The 22,500-nt window shown below is 44.8% G+C and overlaps 1 protein-coding gene across 1 annotated transcript in view; it reads left to right on the forward strand.

The window, feature by feature from the left end:
* Window positions 1-1,458: 1,458 nt before the first annotated feature.
* The window catches only part of tmx3b (thioredoxin related transmembrane protein 3b), a 22,741-nt gene continuing 1,699 nt past the window's right edge, over window positions 1,459-22,500 (forward strand). Inside the window, exons 1-10 of the mRNA XM_056269650.1 lie at window positions 1,459-1,547; window positions 4,930-5,029; window positions 5,752-5,829; window positions 5,948-6,014; window positions 7,941-8,039; window positions 8,341-8,398; window positions 8,486-8,539; window positions 10,687-10,743; window positions 10,872-11,001; window positions 20,554-20,622. Coding sequence (XP_056125625.1) covers window positions 4,961-5,029; window positions 5,752-5,829; window positions 5,948-6,014; window positions 7,941-8,039; window positions 8,341-8,398; window positions 8,486-8,539; window positions 10,687-10,743; window positions 10,872-11,001; window positions 20,554-20,622 — 681 coding nt within the window. The 5' untranslated portion in view covers window positions 1,459-1,547; window positions 4,930-4,960. The remainder of the gene's footprint in view (window positions 1,548-4,929; window positions 5,030-5,751; window positions 5,830-5,947; window positions 6,015-7,940; window positions 8,040-8,340; window positions 8,399-8,485; window positions 8,540-10,686; window positions 10,744-10,871; window positions 11,002-20,553; window positions 20,623-22,500) is intronic.

Here is a 22,500-nt window from a genome sequence, read left to right on the forward strand (position 1 = left end):
GTTTATATATAAATCAGTGTTTGTCAGATGATGAAGTCATATTAGCATCCATTACATCAGTTGTACTAATATTGTTTATTGTTAAAGCTTGAAGCTGGTGACTTTCACTGCCATTAAATGGTCAAGCTGGTATCTGTGTTTCTCTGTATGGAGTCGGGAGTGTAGCTCATTCCCGTGGGATTCTGGGATCAGGGGAGGCAGGTGTTGATGAAACTCCCCCTGAGGCTAATGCTTTGCCTAATGAAGGACAAAATCTCTCCCCCAAGAAAACGGCGTCAAAGTACATGTTAATCATTATATGTATTCATTTCATTTGTTATATTATTGCTTTTATTGGCACCCTGGGGTTTCTTTTTTATATCTGTCAATCATAAATCTCCATCCAGCAGCTAAACATTTAGGATTCATATAAAGCACAGATCTGTCAGAGTGTGTTGTTTTGTTGAGTGTGTGAGACGCTGACAGTGAGCAGAGAGCAGGACTGGGATGTTGTCAGTGACTTCATGCTCTCTGGAGATTACGGGAATAGTCTTGTGTACTTCTGTAACCATAGAAAACATTCCTTTATGGGTGTTAAATGCACAACAGTTGCTGGAGCGATATCTTAGGATGCATTGCATCATTTGCATGACAGTGGAGGGTTAATACATCTAATACACACACATAGCGGTGTGACGTGGCTCTCTTGGACTCGTTGAAGACCAGTAGTGCTGCTGATTTCTGGATGATATGTAGAGGTTTAATTGCACAAGTTGGAAGTCCAGCCAGAAGAGCATTGCAGCCTAGAAATGACGAGGTCCTGGACGAGAAGTAGTTGAATGTTCAGCTATAGGAAAGGCCTGATCTTCCTGATGCTGTGCAGTGCAAACCTGTGTAACCCGTGTCCCGCTGTGAAGGGCTTGCAGAGTTTAGACCCATCAGACACACATGAGCAAGCGGATCAAGCTCTTCAGCGTTACTAGAAAGATGAGCATACTTATGCGAACAGATCATCTCTTTTCTTCCTTAAACGTTTTTATTTGTTTGTTACATGAATTTTGTTGGTTTCAATATTACATTAAAGGTGTAAAAAGATCTGACAATCTCAGAGAGCTGCAGTTTTAACAGGGGTGTGTAGACTTTTACACACACTGTAGGTGTGAATTACATGATCTGAATGCATCGGTGGTTCGTCCGTCGACAATGCACAGCTAGTAATGGATTATCCATTACATTTGCTTACATTGTTGATTAAATAAAGATTTGTTTCTTAAACTCTCTCTATCTCTATCTCTCTCTCTATCTCTCTATCTCTCTCTCTCTCTATCTCTCTCTCTTCTCTCTCTCTCTCTCTCTCTCTCTCTCTCTCTCTCTCTCTCTCTCTCTCTCTCTCTCTCTCTCTCTCTCTCTCTCTCTCTTTCTCTCTCTCTCTCTCTCTCTCTCTCTCTCTCTCTCTGTCTGTCTATCTCTCTATCTCTCTCTCTCAGGCTGAAGGGCGAGCTGGCATACAATTACAAAGGACCAAGAACCAAAGACGACATAATCGAGTTCGCCAACAGAGTGGCTGGGTGAGAAATTAATACAGATACTGTTGAACCTTTAGCTACATTTTTTTTTTTTTTTTTTTTTCTTACCTTCTTAAAGTTAAAAGCTATCGGACATAATTCAATGTATGCTTATAAACCATATTTGCATTATTTCCTGCAGAATGTTGTTTTTGCAGCAAGATTGTCCTGTTAAGTTGTTGAGTTCATATTAAACACAATGATTTGTGTGAATATTACTATCTTTTTACGGGTGAATGTGGGTAGAGAGTAGGAATAAACTGCATATATAAGTCAGTTATCTTATGTCGTCACGAGTTCTGAGAGATTCGTCCTGTTCCTGCAAGGCCTTCTTTACGCAGAGCCTGAATGTTTGTGGGACTGATGGTTAAGTAGAGATGCCCTGAAAGAGAGTTTGAGTGATTAAAAATAAATATCTAACCTGATAAAAAATGTCATCTGCAAAAACATCCATCCATCTTCTTCCGCTTATCCGGGGCCAGGTCGCGGGGCATTAGTCTAAGCAGAGACGCCCAGACCTCCCTCTCCCTGGACCCTTCCTCCAGCTCTTCCGGGGGGACACCGAGGCGTTCCCAGGCCAGCCGGGAGACACAGTCCCTCCAGCGTGTCCTAGGTCTTCCCCGGGGTCTCCTCCCGGTGGGACGCGCCGGGAACTCCTCCACGGGAAGGCGTCCGGAACAGATGCCCGAGCCACCTCAGCTGGCCCTCTCGATGTGGAGGAGCAGCGGCTCTACTCTGAGCTCCTCCCGAGTGACCGAGCTCCTCACCCTATCTCTAAGGGATGACCCAGCCACCCTGCGGAGAAAGCTCATTTCGGCCGCCTGTGTCCGGGATCTTGTCCTTTCGGTCATGACCCACAGCTCATGACCATAGGTGAGAGTAGGACCGTAGCTCCTTCACCACGACACACCCGTACATCGACCGCATTACTGCAGAAGCTGCACTGATCCGTCTGTCAATCTCCCGTTCCATCCTTCCCTGGCTTGTGAACAAGACCCCAAGATACTTGAACTCCTCCACTTGAGACAGGGTCTCTCCACCAACCTGAAGTGAGCAAGCCACCCTTTTCCGACTGAGGACCATGGCCTCGGACTTGGAGGTGCTGATTCTCATCCCGGCCGCTTCACACTCGGCTGCAAACCGCCCCAGTGCATGCTGGAGGTCCTGGTCTGATGGGGCCAACATGACAACATCATCCGCTAAGAGCAGAGACTATCCCGTGGTCCCCAAACCGGACACCCTGCGGCCCCTGGCTGCGCCTAGAGATTCTGTCCATTAAAATTATGAATAGAACTGGTGACAAAGGGCAGCAAAAGCACATCAGCGAAACAGACACGTTTGGCTATTGACTATGAACGGCATCATTATGGAGTAAACATGAGCAGTTTCTGCGTGAACGACCCACGACCGGCAGATCAACAGGCTGCTTGTTTTCTTTCCAATATGGTTGGAAGAATTAAGTAGAATTAATTGAATGTGTAGTGTGTAAAGGAGGACACTAACTGTGACAGGATGATTGACAGGCCGGGTTACGGTGACAGAATGTGTGTAACTAAATGCCAAAGTGGTCTGTGGTTTCAAGGCATTTTTATGACGTTGTCCCAAAACTTGCTTACTTCTGTTACACTCAAAGGTTAGGGTTAGTTAGGTGTACTTTTTATTCACACAGAGTACATAGTTTTAGGGCGCATTATAAGTAGGGGAACTGAAGCAGGTTGAAGGTGTAGGATTGGACACTCATGGCATAGTTAAACCTGAAAGATCCCCAGGTAATGGATGTAATGCCATGTAGTGACTGAGACGAATCAGACACTTCTTATATTTAACAAATAATCTTTAAAACTTTTCACCCAACCACAAAACAAGGTGCCTGTGACACCCCCCAAAATGATAGAGCCAGGCCTCTGGTCCATGGTTTTACGACCAAAAAGAATGTGAAAGAGTCGACTCTCACTCCATTCCTATATTGAAACGCACATAATGCCCATAAAGGACTCTTCCACATTCACTCATAGGAAACATTCTATGAAGGAACATGCATATCTCCAGGACATCGTGTGTATGATTACTGCTGTCTTGTATAGTGTCTTTTGTATTGTGTGCCATTTTATGCATGCTATACGATAAAACCAACAATGAATGTTTCTTCACCTATACCATGTTTGGTATTTACGAATTTGTATTTTGATGATCTAAATGATTGTGTGTTTTATATGTTGATACCAATGCAACATTTCAGTATTACGAGAATCTTTAATAGTTTCTGCATCAATACCTAATCCAGTTACATATGCAAATTCGCATGCGCGAAGACAAAGAGTCGTAAACTCCTCCGAAAGCTTAAGTTAGCATGGGCTCCCTGACTCCTGGGAGAAGCGCTGTGACGAGGACTGGTGGGACGTCCCGCACATCTTTCACCCAGTCTGTGAAGAGAATTTCAGAATGACAGGAAACTCATTTATGACACTTAGTTCAAAAGAAAGACCTGCTCGTTCCACGCGTCATACGTCATTACTCATTACGCAGGACTCTCCAGTTTTGGTTTTCAAAGGAATAAACCACCCCTTACAATCTGAATTAAATTTTAATCAGATCTGGCCAATTCATTCCGATTGATGTGGTTACATGTGACTTTTTTCCGATTGGGCTACTAGTCCGATTACAATCAGATTGTTAGAGTCCATGTCAACGCAGCTTATGTTTAAGCAGAGCCAGACTAAAATCATAAGTTCATAATTTCTTTATTCAACGTGGAAGAAACCGATTTCAACTTCAACACCATCGACCCACAGAACCATCAAGACTTTCTTCTGAAACTGTATCCGGAAGCTTTTTCAATGTCTAAGGCAATACAAGTATTGTACGACTAGTTGACGAAGCAGAGGTTTATTATAAGCGGCCGACGACTCCGAACTGAAGCTTTGAAGTCAGAAACTGATGGTTCTGTTGAGATGGTTAAAGACTCTTCCATGGCTTTGGTTAGGTCTGTGTGAATGTGTTTGTTTAGATTAGTTATGTATTTGTTATTTAGTTAAATAAAACTTTGTGTACATTCATGCTTGTTGATTCTGGTCACTGCTTGCGAATCATCTTTAATTTGACGATTATGATCACAGCTTCATGCTAAGAAACATGCTATTTTTCTGTGGCCACGAAAAATATCCTTTCTGCGAGTTAAGAGATGATTAATACGGAGTGTTTGCTGGACGAACAGATTCATTGATTGTAATATTAGTTCAGCTACATCAAGTTAATTCAATTAACTGATCCAAATGTTTATAATTATAACAAGTTATGACTAATTATTCATATTTCCCTTTTGAGCTAATTTGCTGGAGTCATGTTCTCATTTGTGTGTGTGTGTGTGTGTGTGTGTGTGTTTCAGCCCGGCCGTGCGATCGCTCCCGAGTCGACAGATGTTTGAGCACGTCTTGAAGAGGCACAGTGTTCTGTTTGTGTATGTCGGAGGGGAATCTCCTCTTAAAGTGAGCTGATCTTCATACCTACACTGAACCAGAGCCAAGACACCGCAATAAAACTGCAACAGTAATGTTAACAATTGGCACAATAAATGGACAAAGCGTGATATATTGAAATGAAGAGCGTGACTGACAGGGAGTCTGTTTATACAGGCTAAAGAGTGAAGACAATTACTTCACTGAGACAAATATACATTGTCAGAAAAGTAAAAAATACATAGTAAATGAACAGTTGCGTTAGTGTTCATCTCAAAGTTGTTCTATACCGATCAACATTCCTTCTGATGTTCATTCATGTTTTTTGGTGCTGTAACTAGTAGTAAAGAGGAAGATATTGAGCTTGAACTGAGGTGGCTAAAATTCAGCTGGTCAGAAAATATATAAAGCATTTTTTGGCAACATAAACTGAAGGAATCTGAATACTTTTTTAATTCATTGTAATTAATAGTGATGTTCCTGGTCAAATATAAATGTGCTGAATCTTACTTTACTCTCTCTCTCTCTCTCTCTCTCTCTCTCTCTCTCTCTCTCTCTCTCTCTCTCTCTCTCTCTCTCTCTCTCTCTCTCTCTCTCTCTCTCTCTCTCTCTCTCTCTCTCTCTCTCACACACACACACACACACACACACACACACACACACACACACACACACACACACACACACACACACACACACACACACCTTTAACTCTTCTATCAATCACGTTAGTGTTGCTGTTGTGATTTCAGGAGAAATACATCGAGGTGGCGGCTGAGCTCATTGTCTACACATATTTCTTCTCTGCATCTGAAGACGCCTTAACAGAGGTGAAGCGACTCATGTTCAGATACTGCTGCTCATACTTTCATAATTCATATATCCATGTCTGTTTGTTTAAACACTCGTCACATGAAAACTCTCTATAAATATCTTCTTCTACTGCAGTCTGTGACTCTGCCTGAATTGCCTTCAGTGGTCGTCTTCAAAGATGGAAACTATTTCACGTATGATGGTAAGTGAAGAAAACTAAACCATCGTCTAGTTTTTGTTTATGTAAGTCTTTAATGTGTGATGATTGCTCAATCGCTGTAGCGGAACCATTCATCTCTTCCTCTTTATTTACTAGTTAGTTTCCCAGTAATTCTTTCTGGGCTCTACTGGCCCACCACAGTTACATAATGAAGCTCAATATTTTTACACTTCACATCATAATTATATAAAAGATCTCTAACATTGTGTTTTGTGCCATTGTTTTTAAAACGTATCTGTGAAACGAACTGAAATCGAAAGTGCGATAAAGCTTAAGGGCCCGTTCACGCCAAGAACGATAACTATAAAGATAAAGATATAGTTCTAAAAATCATCCTCAATCTTAAAGAACAGCAGAGCCACAGCAATAACGATAACGGCACAGAGAAACGATATCAATGGAATCACTTTCAGAACGATTTTATCCAGCTGATGAACGATAAAAACATTGACAGCCTATCAGAATCCATCCGAGCTAACGAGCTCGAGCATTTAAAGAGGCAGACAAGCACGCGCTTAGAATAAACAGAACGATATCGTCCGCTTGTGTGGACACTAATATATTTATCTTTATAGTTATCGTTCTTGGGTTGAACGGGCCTTTAGTGCCGCTTCGAAGCGAAGCGCTAGACTTTTATTCAAACTTAATGCAATCTACTTGACTGATAGAGTTGCGTATGTGGCCCTGGGGGGAGCCAGGTCGAGGCCCCACACAGCTACATGTGGAGTGCCCCAGGGCTCGGTTCTCGGCCCTACTCTTTTTTTCCATTTATATGCTCCCCTTGGGCCACATCCTCAGCAGGCATGGAGTTGCTTTCCATTGCTATGCTGATGATACTCAGCTCTATGTCAGGTTAGACCCCACATCCTCTGCACCATCACTCTCCACTCTAAATGCCTGCCTGGAGGAGACAAGGGCATGGATGACTGAAAACTTCCTTCAGTTAAACAGCTCTAAAACTGAAGGTCTCCTCATTGGGACCCCACATCAACTCTGATCTTCCCCCCTGATCAACTACTCATTTGCTGGCCATGACATTCCTTTGACATCCTCTATAACAAACTTGGGGGTTCGATTTGACCCCCACCTATCATTTAATACTCACATCCAACATACCTGTAAAACTGCATTTTTTCATCTCCGGAACATTTCCAAACTCCGCCCCTCCCTCTCTTTGTCTGATGCAGAGATGCTGGTGCATGCCTTTTGTCTCCTCCAGGCTCGACTACTGTAATTCACTCCTCATTGGGATCCCTGGCAGGAGCCTGCAGAGATTGCAGTACATTCAGAACTGCGCTGCCAGAGTCCTGATGGGGGTGTGCAAATTTGAGCACATCACACCCATCCTCCATAAACTTCACTGGCTCCCTGTTAGATTCAGGATTGATTACAAGATCTGTCTCCTGAACTATCAGTGCGCCTACGGTAGCGGACCATTGTACCTCAAAGAACTCATCACTATGCATAGCCCACCCCGACATCTCCGATCTTCTGACAGCCACAAACTGCAGGTTCCTATGTCCAAACTCCGTACTATGGGAGATAGGGCCTTCCAGGTAGCTGCGCCTGGACTGTGGAATGCCCTCCCCAATCACCTGAGGGCGCCAGTCTATAGAGGTTTTTAAAAATAAACTAAAGACCTACTTATTTTTAACTGCTTTTTCTTAATATATATCTTGCTCTTGCTGTCATTGACTGTTTTTATTTATTTTTATTGTTTTTACCTATGCACTTGTAGCACTCTGAGATATGTTCTTTATATGTAGAGTGCATTACAAATAAAACTTATTATTATTATTATTATTATAGTTAATGCTGGTTTTAGTTTAGCCTGTGGAAAGTCAGCATCGTTTGGCAGAGCTGTTCACAGATTCTTCGTTTCATAATAACAGCAGATTCATGTTTCAGAGTATGAAGATGGCAGCTTGTCATCCTGGGTAAATCGCGAGCGTTTCCAGAGTTATCTGCCGATCGATGGCTTCACGCTGTACGAGCTGGGAGAAACCGGTGAGTGACCGCGACATGAGCTTTAACTCAACTGTTGGAAAGGGTTAGGGTTAGAAGAGCATATGTTGGATAGAAAGCTCGCTTTTAGAGAAAGCATACTTTTGTAAATGATTGTTGTTGTGAAGTGGTTTCCGTTATAGTCTTTAGCACTGATCACATCACATGCATATAACAGCTTCGTGTGCGTTTCTTTATCTCCTTGATGAATGTAAATTAGTGAAAGTTGGTCAGCAAGAGCTGTTTTTGTTTTGGTCAAGAAAATATGTCCATTTTTACCATTTCTTTCTGTTCTGTGCGACAGGTAAATTGGTGGCGATTGCCGTTACTGACGAGAAGGATCCGACAGAGAAAAGCATGAGGTACAGACGGCCCCGGAGTGAGGCGATGTCTGACCTTTTCTTTAGTGCTTGAAGAATTGACTATAGAATTGGTTCCCTGTATTTCAGGTTAAAAGGTCTGATCCAGAGAGTGGCTGCGGAGCACCGGGATCAGTTCAACAGGTGAGAGACTCAGAAACTCTCCGTTTGACCAACACCAGCCTTCAGTTCAGCTCCAGGGCCTCGGTGCAGATCCTCGGTCCAGGGGCCTCGGTTCAGGGCCTCGGTTCAGATCCTCGGTTCAGGGCCTCGGTTCAGGGCCTCGGTTCAGATCCTCGGTTCAGGGCCTCGGTTCAGGGCCTCGGTTCAGGGCCTCGGTTCAGGGCCTCGGTTCAGGGCCTCGGTCCAGGGCCTCGGTCCAGGGCCTCGGTTCAGGGCCTCGGTTCAGGGCCTCGGTTCAGATCCTCGGTTCAGATCCTCGGTTCAGATCCTCGGTTCAGGGCCTCGGTTCAGATCCTCGGTTCAGATCCTCGGTTCAGGGCCTCGGTTCAGATCCTCGGTTCAGGGCCTCGGTTCAGGGCCTCGGTTCAGGGCCTCGGTTGAGGGCCTCGTTTCAGATCCTCGGTTGAGGGCCTCGTTTCAGATCCTCGGTTCAGGGCCTCGGTTCAGGGCCTCGGTTCAGGGCCTCGGTTCAGGGCCTCGGTTCAGGGCCTCGGTTCAGATCCTCGGTTCAGGGCCTCGGTTCAGATCCTCTGTTCAGATCCTCGGTTCAGGGCCTCGGTTCAGATCCTCGGTTCAGGGCCTCGGTTCAGGGCCTCGGTTCAGATCCTCCGATCAGATCCTCGGTTCAGGGCCTCGGTTCAGGGCCTCGGTTCAGGGCCTCGGTTCAGGGCCTCGGTCCAGATCTTCGGTTCAGATCCTCGGTTCAGATCCTCGGTTCAGATCCTCGGTTCAGGGCCTCGGTTCAGATCCTCGGTTCAGGGCCTCGGTTCAGGGCCTCGGTTCAGATCCTCGGTTCAGGGCCTCGGTTCAGATCCTCGGTTCAGATCCTCGGTTCAGGGCCTCGGTTCAGATCCTCGGTTCAGGGCCTCGGTTCAGATCCTCGGTTCAGGGCCTCGGTTCAGATCCTCGGTTCAGGGCCTCGGTTCAGATCCTCGGTTCAGGGCCTCGGTTCAGGGCCTCGGTTCAGATCCTCGGTTCAGGGCCTCGGTTCAGATCCTCGGTTCAGATCCTCGGTTCAGATCCTCGGTTCAGGGCCTCGGTTCAGATCCTCGGTTCAGGGCCTCGGTTCAGATCCTCGGTTCAGGGCCTCGGTTCAGGGCCTCGGTTCAGATCCTCGGTTCAGGGCCTCGGTTCAGGGCCTCGGTTCAGGGCCTCGGTTCAGATCCTCGGTTCAGGGCCTCGGTTCAGATCCTCGGTTCAGATCCTCGGTTCAGGGCCTCGGTTCAGGGCCTCGGTTCAGATCCTCGGTTCAGGGCCTCGGTTCAGGGCCTCGGTTCAGATCCTCGGTTCAGGGCCTCGGTTCAGATCCTCGGTTCAGATCCTCGGTTCAGATCCTCGGTTCAGGGCCTCGGTTCAGATCCTCGGTTCAGGGCCTCGGTTCAGGGCCTCGGTTCAGATTCTCGGTTCAGGGCCTCGGTTCAGATCCTCGGTTCAGGGCCTCGGTTCAGGGCCTCGGTTCAGATCCTCGGTTCAGGGCCTCGGTTCAGATCCTCGGTTCAGATCCTCGGTTCAGATCCTCGGTTCAGATCCTCGGTTCAGGGCCTCGGTTCAGGGCCTCGGTTCAGATCCTCGGTTCAGGGCCTCGGTTCAGATCCTCGGTTCAGGGCCTCGGTTCAGGGCCTCGGTTCAGATCCTCGGTTCAGGGCCTCGGTTCAGGGCCTCGGTTCAGATCCTCGGTTCAGGGCCTCGGTTCAGGGCCTCGGTTCAGATCCTCGGTTCAGGGCCTCGGTTCAGATCCTCGGTTCAGGGCCTCGGTTCAGGGCCTCGGTTCAGGGCCTCGGTTCAGGGCCTCGGTTCAGATCCTCGGTTCAGGGCCTCGGTTCAGATCCTCGGTTCAGGGCCTCGGTTCAGATCCTCGGTTCAGGGCCTCGGTTCAGGGCCTCGGTTCAGGGCCTCGGTTCAGGGCCTCGGTTCAGGGCCTCGGTTCAGATCTTCGGTTCAGATCCTCGGTTCAGGGCCTCCATTGAGATAACATGTTACTGTCAATCAAGAGAAAAAGACCCCTGACAGAAAAACACATTATTTTCCACATGTGGAGCACAAATACTGCACATTTTCAAAGTTTCACCATATTATTTTCTCATGCTGTCTTTCCTTCTGCGTGCCAGGGATTTCCAGTTTGGCCACATGGACGGTAACGACTACATCAACAGCCTGATCATGAGGTGAGTGTCTGGATCAGATGATGGCACAGATTCACTCATCTTCCTGATTTACTGAAGATGCACAAGTGTGAGGGAGATGGTTATACTGTAATCTCAGCACCCACGCTCTTCATCTCGTGTGTCTGCAGTGAGGTGCCGGTGCCCAGCCTCCTCATCCTCAACACCTCGAACGAGCAGTACTTCGTGCCGGAGGAGCCGGTGGAGAGTCTGGAGCAGATGCTGATGTTCTTCACCAGTGTTCTGGACGGCAGCGCTCCGGTGAACAGCTCATTCTCACTCCGTCTCTCGCTCGCAGCTAACATCAACTCAGATCAATTCATGCTTTAGAAGTAGTTTTCACTATTAGTTTGTTAACCAATATAGTTTAATAATGGTAACAAACATTTTCTGTTGAAAGACTAGCATAAATAGTGATGAAAGCCAAAGTATTAAATGTCACAGATGTATATTTACTGAGTAGTCCACTTTTTTGTTGAGGGGGTCAAAATGACAGTTTTCACCTGAGATTTGGAGCCAAATTACAGAGGTGTAAAAATGACTTTAGAAAGATGGCAGCATCATGATTTTATTTTCACATAGAGATTGGTAGCTCTCTTAGTGAAATCTATTTACTTTAGCAATCTTTGTATCAGTATATGCCAGCGGTGAGCGTTCAAAAAAGGGAAAAGGCACTTCTTGTGTTTGCATGCCTATTATTACAGCTGATTAGTGTTGTCAAAAGTACTGACTTCGCTACCAAGTCGGTAAGGCAAGGCAAGGCAAGTTTATTTATATAGCACATTTCATACACAATGGTAATTCAAAGTGCTTTACATAGGAGGAAATAATTAAAACAGTTTAGAATAAAAAAAAAAAAATAAAGTACAGTAAAAACAGTCGGACGGACAGTGGCACAGTGCTCATTCAGTAAATGCATAGCTAAACAGATGTGTTTTGAGTCTGGATTTGAATGTGACTACTGTAGGAGCACATCTGATCTCCTCTGGAAGCTGGTTCCAGCTGCGGCTGGCATAGTAGCTAAAAGCAGACTCTCCTTGCTTAGAGTGAACCCTTGGAATTTCTAACTGATGTGATCCTAATGATCTGAGTGATCTGTTGGGTTTATATTCAGTGAGGATATCGGCAATATATTGAGGTACTAGCCCATTGAATATATACCAGTAATAATACTTTAAAATCAATCCTAAATGTAACTGGGAGCCAGTGTAAAGACCTGAGGACTTCTGTGATATGTTCATATTTTCTGGTTCTGCTCAGCATCCTGGCAGCAGCGTTCTGTATGAGCTGCAACTGTCTTATGGTCTTTTTAGGAAGGCCAGTGAGGAGTCCATTACAATAATCCACCCTGCTGGTGATGAAAGCATGCACAAGTTTCTCTAAGTCTTGACTAGAAACAAAGCATCTAATTCTTGCAATATTTTTCAGATGATAGTTTGCTGATTTAGTTATTGCTTTGACATGACTACTGAAACTAAGGTCTGACTCTAGAGACACACCAAGATTCCTGACTTGATTTTTAGTTGTTAGACCCCTAGCGTCAAGGTATGCGTTCACCTTGAGAACTTCATCTTTGTTTCCAAACGCAATGACTTCAGTTTTGTCTTTGTTTAACTGAAGAAAGTTTTGGCACATCCAACCGTTTACTTCATCAATGCATTGGCACAGGGAGTCAATGGGGCTGTAGTCGTTAGGTGATAGGGCTAAGTCAGGGGTCGGCAACCTTTACCACGCAATGAGCCATTCGGACCCGTTTCCCACAGTAACGAAAACGCTGGGAGCCACAAAACCCAATGAAATAACACTGCATATAAGTTTATTTATTTATGTATTGTCTTTATTATGTATAAACAAACTATAATGTGTTGCATTTATTAAATCAATGAATGACTGCAGAGAAAACGAAATTACATTTCTGCATGCAACAAAAACATTTTGAACTCCGAAAAAAAGACGTTGGCTTGAAGGTTACTTTCAAGTAAAATAAATTAAAATACTCAATGACTAAATTTATGAAAAAACGCCGAACTTAAATTATCCACCGGCAGCAAACCAAAAATGCCGTCCTCTCTCTGTGTGCCGTCATCATTTTAGCTACTGGCGCGTGCAGTCAGCTGTCAACCTGAATAATAAAAGGACTACTTTAATGAACAATAATAAAAAAAAAATGAATATACGGTATACAAAATAATAGGCAATTAAAATATTTATCATACTTGGTTAATGTGATTTCTGCTCCTGAACCTCAGCGCACAGCGTCTGCACATCAGGGCTGTATGCCGTCACCTTCATCTTTACGCAGGATCGTAAGCTGTCATCTGTGAGGCGTGCGCGATGTTTGCTTTTAATATAGTTCATGTTGGAGAACACCTGCTCACATACGTATGTGGATCCAAAGATCGACAGGACTCCAAGTGCATACTTTTTCATGTTCACATAAACGTCGGGGATAGCATTCCAAGTTTCGAACACAAGTTTGTCAGGTTTGGGGAGGTTTTCAATATCACGCCATTTGTGATTCTGAGCAAGAACGGCCTTCTGACGGGCAACATCTTCAAGGTCTGCTGTCAAGCGTTTAAACTTGGACACCCATATGTCTTTGTCGGCTATGTCGGCCAGTTCCATCTCAAGATCAGGTTGACTCACACCTGCCAATGCAGTCGTATTCAGCAGGGATGGATCGATGCTTAGAGGAGTGACAGGGAAGGATAATGTGTTTTTTTCCTCTCTGAACTCACAGAATCGTTTCCCAAACGATGTTTGCATTGCGATGATTGCAGATTGTAAATACTCCGAATTTATCATGTGAGCTTCTTTGAACTCTCTCAAATTGGGGAAGTGTGATAGTGTACCTTTCTGTAAATCTCTGGCGAGCACTGTCAACTTGCGCTCGAATGCCAAAACCTCCTCCAACATGTGCAGGGCTGTGCGTCCTTTCCCCTGAAGAGCTGTGTTCAGCGTGTTCAAATGCGCTGTCATGTCTACCATGAAGTGTAGCTTTTCCAGCCACTCTGGCTGTTCCAGCTCAGGAAACGTGAGCCCTTTGCTGCCCAGGAAAGTTTTCACTTCTTCCAGACACGCGGCAAAGCGTTTCAGCACCTCCCCTCTGGACAGCCACCGGACTTTGTTGTGCAGCAGGAGATCAGAATATGTGCTTTCCATCTCGTCCAGTAACGAACGGAACTGACGGTGATTTAAACCTTTTGCCATTATTTTATTGACAATTTGAATGACAACATTCATTACTTCTGTGCATTCCGGAGGAAATGTTTGAGCACACAGTGCCTCTTGGTGCAGGATGCAGTGAAAAGTCAGCAGCTTTCTGTCCAGCGACTTCTGCAGTAAAGCCACAAAGCCCTTATGCGTTCCTACCATACTTGGTGCCCCATCAGTAGCCACTGACATCAGGTGGGTGGTGTTTATTCCTTTGGTTCTTAAACAATTCAAGACAGCCTCACAGATGTCCTCCCCCCGTGTTTGGCCTTTTAGTGGTATCAACTCAATCATTTCTTCCTGTGGCCCAGCAGAGTTTACATAACGGCAGAACAGCGCTATTTGTTCAATATCACCTTTGTCTTTAGATTCATCGCAGGCAATTGAGTATGCCACAGCTGAATTAATGTCTTTAATTTGCTGTCTGGTGATGTCTTCTGCCATTTTTATGGTTCTGTCTTTGACAGTCTTTGCAGAGAGGGGCATATCCCTGATTTTCTGCACAATTTCACTCTTGTTTTTAAAGTCTGTAAATAGATGTTCTGAAATCTTAATGAAAGATTCTTTTAAGTATTCTCCATCTGTGAACGGCTTACCGTGCCTGACTATTTCCTGAGCGGCTACAAAACTAGCATATGTACTTGAATTTGCAGACTTCATCCACTTCTTGAAGTGATTTTTGCTCAGATCAACCTTCCGCAGCAGTTCCGAAATTACTTTTTTTCTCTCATCTCCATCCGGATATTTTTGAGCAAAGGCTGCGTGTTTATTCTGGAAATGTCTTGAGACATTTGACTTTTTATTGTTTGCTAGTTTTTCAGTACATATTAAGCATACTGGTAAACCAGTCTCGTCAGCAGTGAAAGCATATAAATGAGCCCATGTAGCATTGAACGTTCTGTTTTCTTCCGACACTTTTCTTTTCTTAGAATTCTCCATAGTTGGCTCATAGACATGAAATATTTTCCATTGGACAAGTTCAAAAAATCGCGCGCTGGTGGGTGTCGCACATTGGCGGTTGTGACGCATATTAAGAGCGACAAAAGATTTTAATACGTTTTTTGTGTTACAAATTAGATGTTACAAGATCACCATAATCTTCAAATTTAGAATTACATTTTAAACCTTTCACACACGTAAAGTTAAAATATTGTGAGTGTTTCTAATCTAGGCGACCGTTATTTAGAACCTGTCACTTTAATGTTTCCATGGTGACGCGTCATTGCTTGTCACGTGCGCAACCACATTGTCATTTTTCCTTTATTCAAAATATTCACTAATGTATTAGCTATAACAAGAAACACCTATATTCCGACTGTCAAATATGTGACAGTTCTCTGAAAGCGGCACTAAAACTTCCACAAAGACCTCAAACAGAAAGCACAAAGCCTTTCTTTAAAGTGAATTTCGTTTTGTATTAATTGTATCTTAATTTTAATAAATGTTTCATCGACCAATTACCTGTAGGTTTTTAATTACCTATTTAACAAATAAGAAGTAAATATAGCAGACAATAGATAATCACGACACGGATTATCACTAACCCGTCCAGATGCAATGCTACCACATCTTTAAAAAAATTGTTTTTCGTGTTCGCATTTATGAGGAAAAAACAATGTATTATAACGTGCGCGTTAGTTGAGCTGTATGTGCGTCTTGTGCGATATGGGCTGCGCGATGCTATTTTACAACACGTCAATTCCTCAACTTCTCACGAAATACGTGAAAGTGGCCGGTGAACTGGGAGAGGAATAGGGTAAAATATAAAGCTACTTACACAATGTGTATCTGATATGAATAAAACGTGTTGTCTTTTTATAATGGAAAGGACCATTATTGCCGCTTCCATAGACATCAGTGTGTATTTTACAAACTCAAAATATATATTTTTTGCTAGTACTTATGTGTATTTAAATGTCTGAAACCTAAAATAAACATTATGTGGTTGAAAACACTGAATAGTTGTGATATATGACAGCACTGAGCGCGTCTGTCTCTGGCTCAGCGCCAGCCAACTCGCAACAGCACGGTTGAATTTAGCAGTTGATCACGTGATGCACTGAACGTTCTAGCGTACGCTCCAGGGACCAGCCAAGACTGATCACACCGGTGTGTGATCATACGTGCGAAAATGTTAAAAACGAACGAATTAAAATTAAATAAATTTTAATCAATTAATTACTCATTCATTATTTTCAAAAGCCACAGGGAGCCGCATCAGAGAGATGAAAGAGCCGCATGCGGCTCCGGAGCCGCGGGTTGCCGACCCCTGGGCTAAGTAGAGCTGTGTGTCGTCTGCATAGCTGTGGTAAGAGATTCGGTTCTTTCTCATTATTTGGCTCATTGGGAGCATATACAGGTTGAATAGGAGTGGTGCAAGAATTGAGCCTTGAGGGACTCCGCATGTCATGGATGTCCACTCAGACTTATGGTCTCCTATACTCACATAATAACCTCTCCCTTCTAAGTATGACCTGAACCATTTTAGGACTATCTCAGAAAGCCCCACCCAGTTTTCCAGCCTGTCAAGAAGTATGTTGTGATCGACAGTGTCAAATGCAGCACTGAGGTTGAGTAGTACCAGCACTGATAATTTGCCTGTATCAGTATTTAAGCGGATATCGTTTATTATCTTTATGAGAGCTGTCTCTGTGCTGTGATGCGATCGGAAACCAGATTGAAAATTGTCAAAGTATCCATTCAAGCTTAGGAATTTGTTCAGCTGATTGAAAAAAACTTTTTCAATGATCTTGCCTATGAAAGGAAGATTTGAGATCGGTCTATAATTGCTTAAGATGGACTTATGCAGATTGCTCTTTTTCAGGTGGGCCTTGACAACTACAGTTTTCAGGGAGTTTGGGAAACTCCCAGAGAGAAGTGAGGCATTTACCACTTCTAGGAGATCTGCTTCTAAGCTGTTTAACACACTTTTGAAAAAAGATGTGGGAAGTGTGTCAAGGGCGCAGGTTGATGTTTTAAGGTGCTGTACGGTTTCTTCCAAAATTGTGCCATCAATTTCTTCGAAAACAGACATAGTAACTACTTTCTCAGGTAGTGGTCTGATCTGTTTGACCCCAGCGCAACACAACGATGAGCTGATCACCTTTCTGATATTATTAATTTTCTCAGAGAAGAAAGAAGCAAACTCACTGCACTTGCTGTCTGAGAGCATTTCACTGGGAATCTGGCTTGGGGGGTTTGTCAGTCTCTCTACAGTAGCAAAAAGAGTGCGTGTGTTGTTTAAGTTGCTGTTTATAATATTCGAGAAGAAAGTCTGTCTAGCTTTGCCTAGTTCCATATTAAAAGCATGGATGCTGTCTTTGTAGATGTTATAATGGACTACAAGTTTTGTCTTCCGCCACATGCGCTCTGCTCTTCTGCATGTTCTTTTCATGTTTTGCACAGCTGTTGAGGTTCTCCAAGGTGCTTTTTGTCTACCACTATTCTTCCTGACTTTCACAGGAGCAATATCATCAATTACACTTTTAATTTTTGAGTTAAAAGATTCAAGGAGAAAATCAACAGAGTCAGCAGATATGCTTGGTTTTAAAGATATAGCCTTCATAAATAGCACACTAATGTTCTCATTTAAGCATCTCTTCTTGACAGACACAGGTCTAGCTTCAATGGCAGGAGAGATCAGTATATCAAAGAAAATACAGAAATGATCAGACAGTGCTACATCCTTGATAACAATCGATGAGATGTTTAAACCCTTACTGATAAGTAAATCTAGAGTGTGTCCACGATTATGTGTGGGTCCTTGTACATGCTGAGTCAGATGAAAAGTTTTGAAAACAGTTTTGATTTCTTTTGCCATATTGGTTTCTGCATTATCTATGTGAATGTTAAAATCTCCAGCAATGGCAAAACAGTCAAACTCAGAGGAAATTGTTGATAACAGTTCTGTAAAGTCCTCAGCAAAGGCTGGAGAGTATTTTGGAGGCCTGTAAATAATGATAAGTAAAATACGTGGAGCACCTTTTAACACAATACCCAGATATTCGAAAGACGGGTAATTCCCAAATGATATTTGCTTACATTGATAGACATCTTTAAAAAGAGCAGCTAAGCCCCCGCCTCTCTTTCCCACTCTGAAAACACTCATAAAAGTAAAGTTAGGAGGGGATGTTTCATTGAGGACTGTTGCACTGCAGCTGTCTTCTAGCCACGTTTCATTTAGAAACATAAAGTCCAGGTTGTATGTGGTTATTAAGTCGTTGACTAGAAGTGATTTATTTTTAAGTGAGCGGATGTTTAAAAGTGCTAACTTAACAGTCTTACTTTTTGTCCCCACAGCAATCTTAGTTTGGTGCGTAATAGGCACCAGATTAGATGGGTTTGCTGTACGGCTTTTGAAGGCCTTAGAATTTCTATCATGTAATTGAACGGCAATAGAGAAAGATACAGGCACACTGGGTTCCCGCTTGTTCTGTAAACATTTAAGAAAGTTACTGTTTTCATAGCGGGGACCCGACACATATCACTGAGAGCTGGTATCAGTTGTTTTTGGTTCACCGCGAGCCGCTGGAGGAGGGTGTGTGCCCTGGCGCTGTGGCAGAGGCCGAAGAGCTCTCACAGGAGGAGGGGGAGGGCGAGCTGGGCCCGCAGGCTTTCGTGGTTTTGGGGCCTGCCGTTTTTTGGTTGACATCTGGGGGCTTGCAGCAAAAGAGTGGGATAGTTTGGTTCCAGCATACACCAGTTGTTCCATTTTCTCTGAGAAGCACAGAAGTGGAGTTGCTGGAGAGAGGGATAACGTGTCTGGTGAGAGGGGCTGTTGTTCTGGTGTTATCGGAGGCTGTAATATGCTGTCCTGGATTCCCTGGCTGTTTTCCAGAAAGTCGTCCTTGGGTGCTGAATCTTGGAGCAGTTCTAGTATGTCACAGTCTGTTTGTGGTGAGCTCTGTGGGCAGGGCTCAGCTGAGATTGTGTCCGTGAGCAGAGGTTGTTGTGGCTGAGTGGTGTTATCATTGTCCTTGTGTGATGTGTCGGCCGCATGTCCATCCACGTGCTGAAGTGAAGTCCTGTTGTCATTCATACTGTGTCCAGGTGTGTGTGTGCCATTCAGGTTGAGTGGATTGGCACACACTGCAGAAGGATGATGGAGGGAGAAGTAGATATTGTCCTTTAGCACTCTTGAGCCAAGTTTGTTTGGGTGGTGGCCATCCTGTTGAAACAGTTGCCTCTGACTCTAGAAAAGATTGAAGTTGTCAATGAAGTTCACTCCTTTTATATTGCAGGTTTTTTGCAGCCATGTGTTAAGCCCAAGCAACCGTGAAAACCTGTTTGTTCCTCTTGCTGGGAGTGGTCCACTGATGAATGTCTGAACTTTCAGTCTTTTCAGTGTTTCAAAAAGTTCCTTGAAATCCTTCTTAAGGAGTTCTGACTGCTCTTCATGAATATCATTCTTCCCCACATGAACAATGAGTCGATTTGCAGTCTTATGTTTCATCAGAATGTTCTGAAGTTCCCTGTTTACATCAGAAGTCGTTGCTTGTGGAAGGCAGCACGTAGTTGTGTCCCTGCTAATAATGTTTCTGATTATGGAGTCACCCACTATCAGAGTCCTGTGCTGGGCTGCGCTCTGAGCTGAGTGCCGCTGTCTGCTCAACCTTGAGCGCCAGTTAGCAGTGTTAGCTACTGGCTTATTCATTCTGTGTTCGATCACATTCATCACATTCAGGGATTCCTCATTCATTAATACTTCAAATCTGTTCTCAAGATGTATAGGCGGTGGTGGGAGACCAGTGTTTGCAATCCTTGTCAGAGCCGTATCTGGGGTAGAGGAGGCTACTGCGGCAATGTGTGATGCTCGTGACAATCTGATGTCTCGAGTGCCTTTGGGTCTCGCTCCCTGTTTGTGCCATCGATTTGTAAGTCGATCGGCTTGTTTCTCTACACTTAGTATGGCCTGTCGAGGAGCACTAGATTCATGGGACTCACCGGCTGTATGCTGAGGGCGTCCATGACGAAGCTCTGTTGTGTGTTCCGTCTGGTTTGGTGGTCCCACAAGTAACTTTGTTTCAAGAACTGCAATCCTTTGTAAAAGTCTCTGGCAGTTAGTGCAGCAAGTAGATTCCAGAAGAGGCATTTTCTCTTATCCTTATGAATGTAGGCAGTTGTGTTTTCTCTTCCCCGGAATGTAAGCTTTCAGTGGGAGGCTGGTCGGAGAAAAGAATTCTGCTTTTTTCTAGTAATCAAGCGTTTGAGCACTGTGCTGATTTGCTGAAGTTAAAATTAGGTGATAAAAGGAAATAAAATATAAAAATATAAACGATAGAGCAATAAAAAATATAAAAGCGATAGAGCAAAGCGCGGAGCAGTAAGCAAGAGCGTCCGAACAGTAGCTGAGCAGGAAGTCGGTACTTAAATAAAAAAAATGGCATGTATTTCCCTTCAGCTGACATTTAATATATTGGCTTTCTTCACTATTTATGGTTGTCTTTCTACAGAAAAAATATTAACAAAATCAAAACATTGAGCTGGGGACCTCTGGTTGAGTTGACACGGAATGACCCTGTTGCAAAGTGTTAATTAAATGAGACTAGTTAATTTCATCCAATTCCAAATGATTAACATCCTGCATCATATTCCCAACAGGCTTATGGAGGAGATGGAATATTCCAGAGGATCAAGCGTGTGGCGTTTGATGCCCGATCCACAATAATGGTGAGTCGAGGTTAAGAAACTAACTTAATTCATGGAGACGTTATATTGAACTGTTAATTCAAATATGATTTATATTCTTTACGCTGAATGACAATTGAAGGAGTTGATGTTACTGGTTGAACCTGGCTTTAATTAAACAATTATCGTGATCGGTGTTTAACTTTTCACTAGAAGTTTGAAACTAACGCTGAGTCTGAGCCAGCTGCTGTCTGAACTGATTCAGCCCCTCTCCACCGAAAGCCATCCCCGGCCTGTCAGAATGGGTCCCAAACACGGTGATGCGAGGTTACTCGCTTCAGTTCGCTCACAGACTACCACGCTTCAGAGGCATAGTCCACACTTCGGTCAGGAGCAATGTAGCACATGTCCTCTGCACCGAAGTGATGATTTTACTGGCGAAAGGAGCTGTAGAGACAGTTCCTCCTCCCCACAGCGAGTCAGGCTTCTACAGCCTCTTCTTCATCATTCCCAAGAAGAATGGCGGCCTCAGGCCCATCCCAGACCTCAGACTTCTGGCCCTCATGAGACGGACGTTCAAGATGCTAACATTGAACAAATCCTCTCGCAAGTACACCCAGGGGATTGTTTTTTTTTCTCAGTGGATCCGAAAAATGCATACTTTCATATCCAAATAGCCCCCTGTCACAGACCGCTTTGAGATTCGCGTTCAAAAGGGTGGCATACCAGCGGTATACGGTCCTACCATTCAGACTAGGCCTTATGGCCTCTGCATCGCCAGTACTTCTGCTGGGCCTGCTACACATGCGCCCCCTACAGTTATGGCTGAAGACCCAGGCCCCAGCTCACTCGTGGCGTTCAGGTCGCCTCCACGTCTGCATCAGAGCCCCGGAGTAAGCATGGGGTTGGTCTGGAGGAGGAAGGTGGTCTCCACGGACGCCTCAAACACAGGTTGGGGAGCTCTGTGCGAAGGCAGACCAACTTACAGCTCCTGTTCGAGCATGGAAAAGCGGCTGCATATTAACTTCCTTGAAATAATGGCGGTTTATCTGGGCCTCAAAACCTTCCTACCAGACCTAATAGGACACCATGTCTTAGTTCGATCAGACAACATGGCGGTAGTGTCCTACATAAACCACCATGGTGGACTCAGGTGGACTATTATGGCCACAATGTGCAGACTGAACCAGGGAGCAGACATGCTGTCCCGGAACAACGTGTTCCCAGGGGAATAGTCCCTCCATCCCCAGACGGTTCATACAATCTGGAGCAGCTTCGGCAAGGCGGAGGGCGACCTCTTCGTACTCTCACTGCCCAATAATCTTCTCAAAGATCATCGATGCGCTGGCCCACGAATGGCCCAGCCTCCCCCTTTACGCTTTTCCCCCGGTCACGCTCCTCCCTCAGGTCATCAGACGGATCAGGGAAGACAGGCGTGCTGTCCTTCTGGTGACCCTTCTCTGGCGGACCCAACTGTGGTTCCCCGAGTTGATTCAGCAGATCGCAGCCCTGTGGCCAATTCCCCGGAGGAAAGACCTCCTTTCCCGGCATCCCGACCCAAGATGTGGGCCTTCTACACATGGCCCCTCAACGGGAGCTTACGGACCTCCCAGCGAGAGTCCTGACTACTCTCTCAGAGACTAGAGCTCCGTCCACGAGACGTCTCTACGCTCTTAAGTGGTCCGTCTTCTCTGACTGGTGTTCAGTCCAGAACCAGGCCCCTTTATCATGCGAATTACCTCTGGTACTCTCCCTCTTACAAGAGCTGATGGACGCGGGTCGCACCCCCTCCACGCTCAGTCTATGTGGAGGCCATAGCAGCGCACCACACTCCTGTGGCCGGCCAAGCTCTGGGTAGAAGCGGCCTGGCTCCGCTTCCTGAAAGGGGCAAGAGGCTCAACCCTCCTCGGCCTCTGACCA

Source organism: Rhinichthys klamathensis, unplaced genomic scaffold (assembly GCF_029890125.1).
Source record: "Rhinichthys klamathensis goyatoka isolate OS25496 unplaced genomic scaffold, OSU_Roscu_1.1 h1tg000287l_1, whole genome shotgun sequence".
Taxonomy (NCBI): domain Eukaryota; kingdom Metazoa; phylum Chordata; class Actinopteri; order Cypriniformes; family Leuciscidae; genus Rhinichthys; species Rhinichthys klamathensis.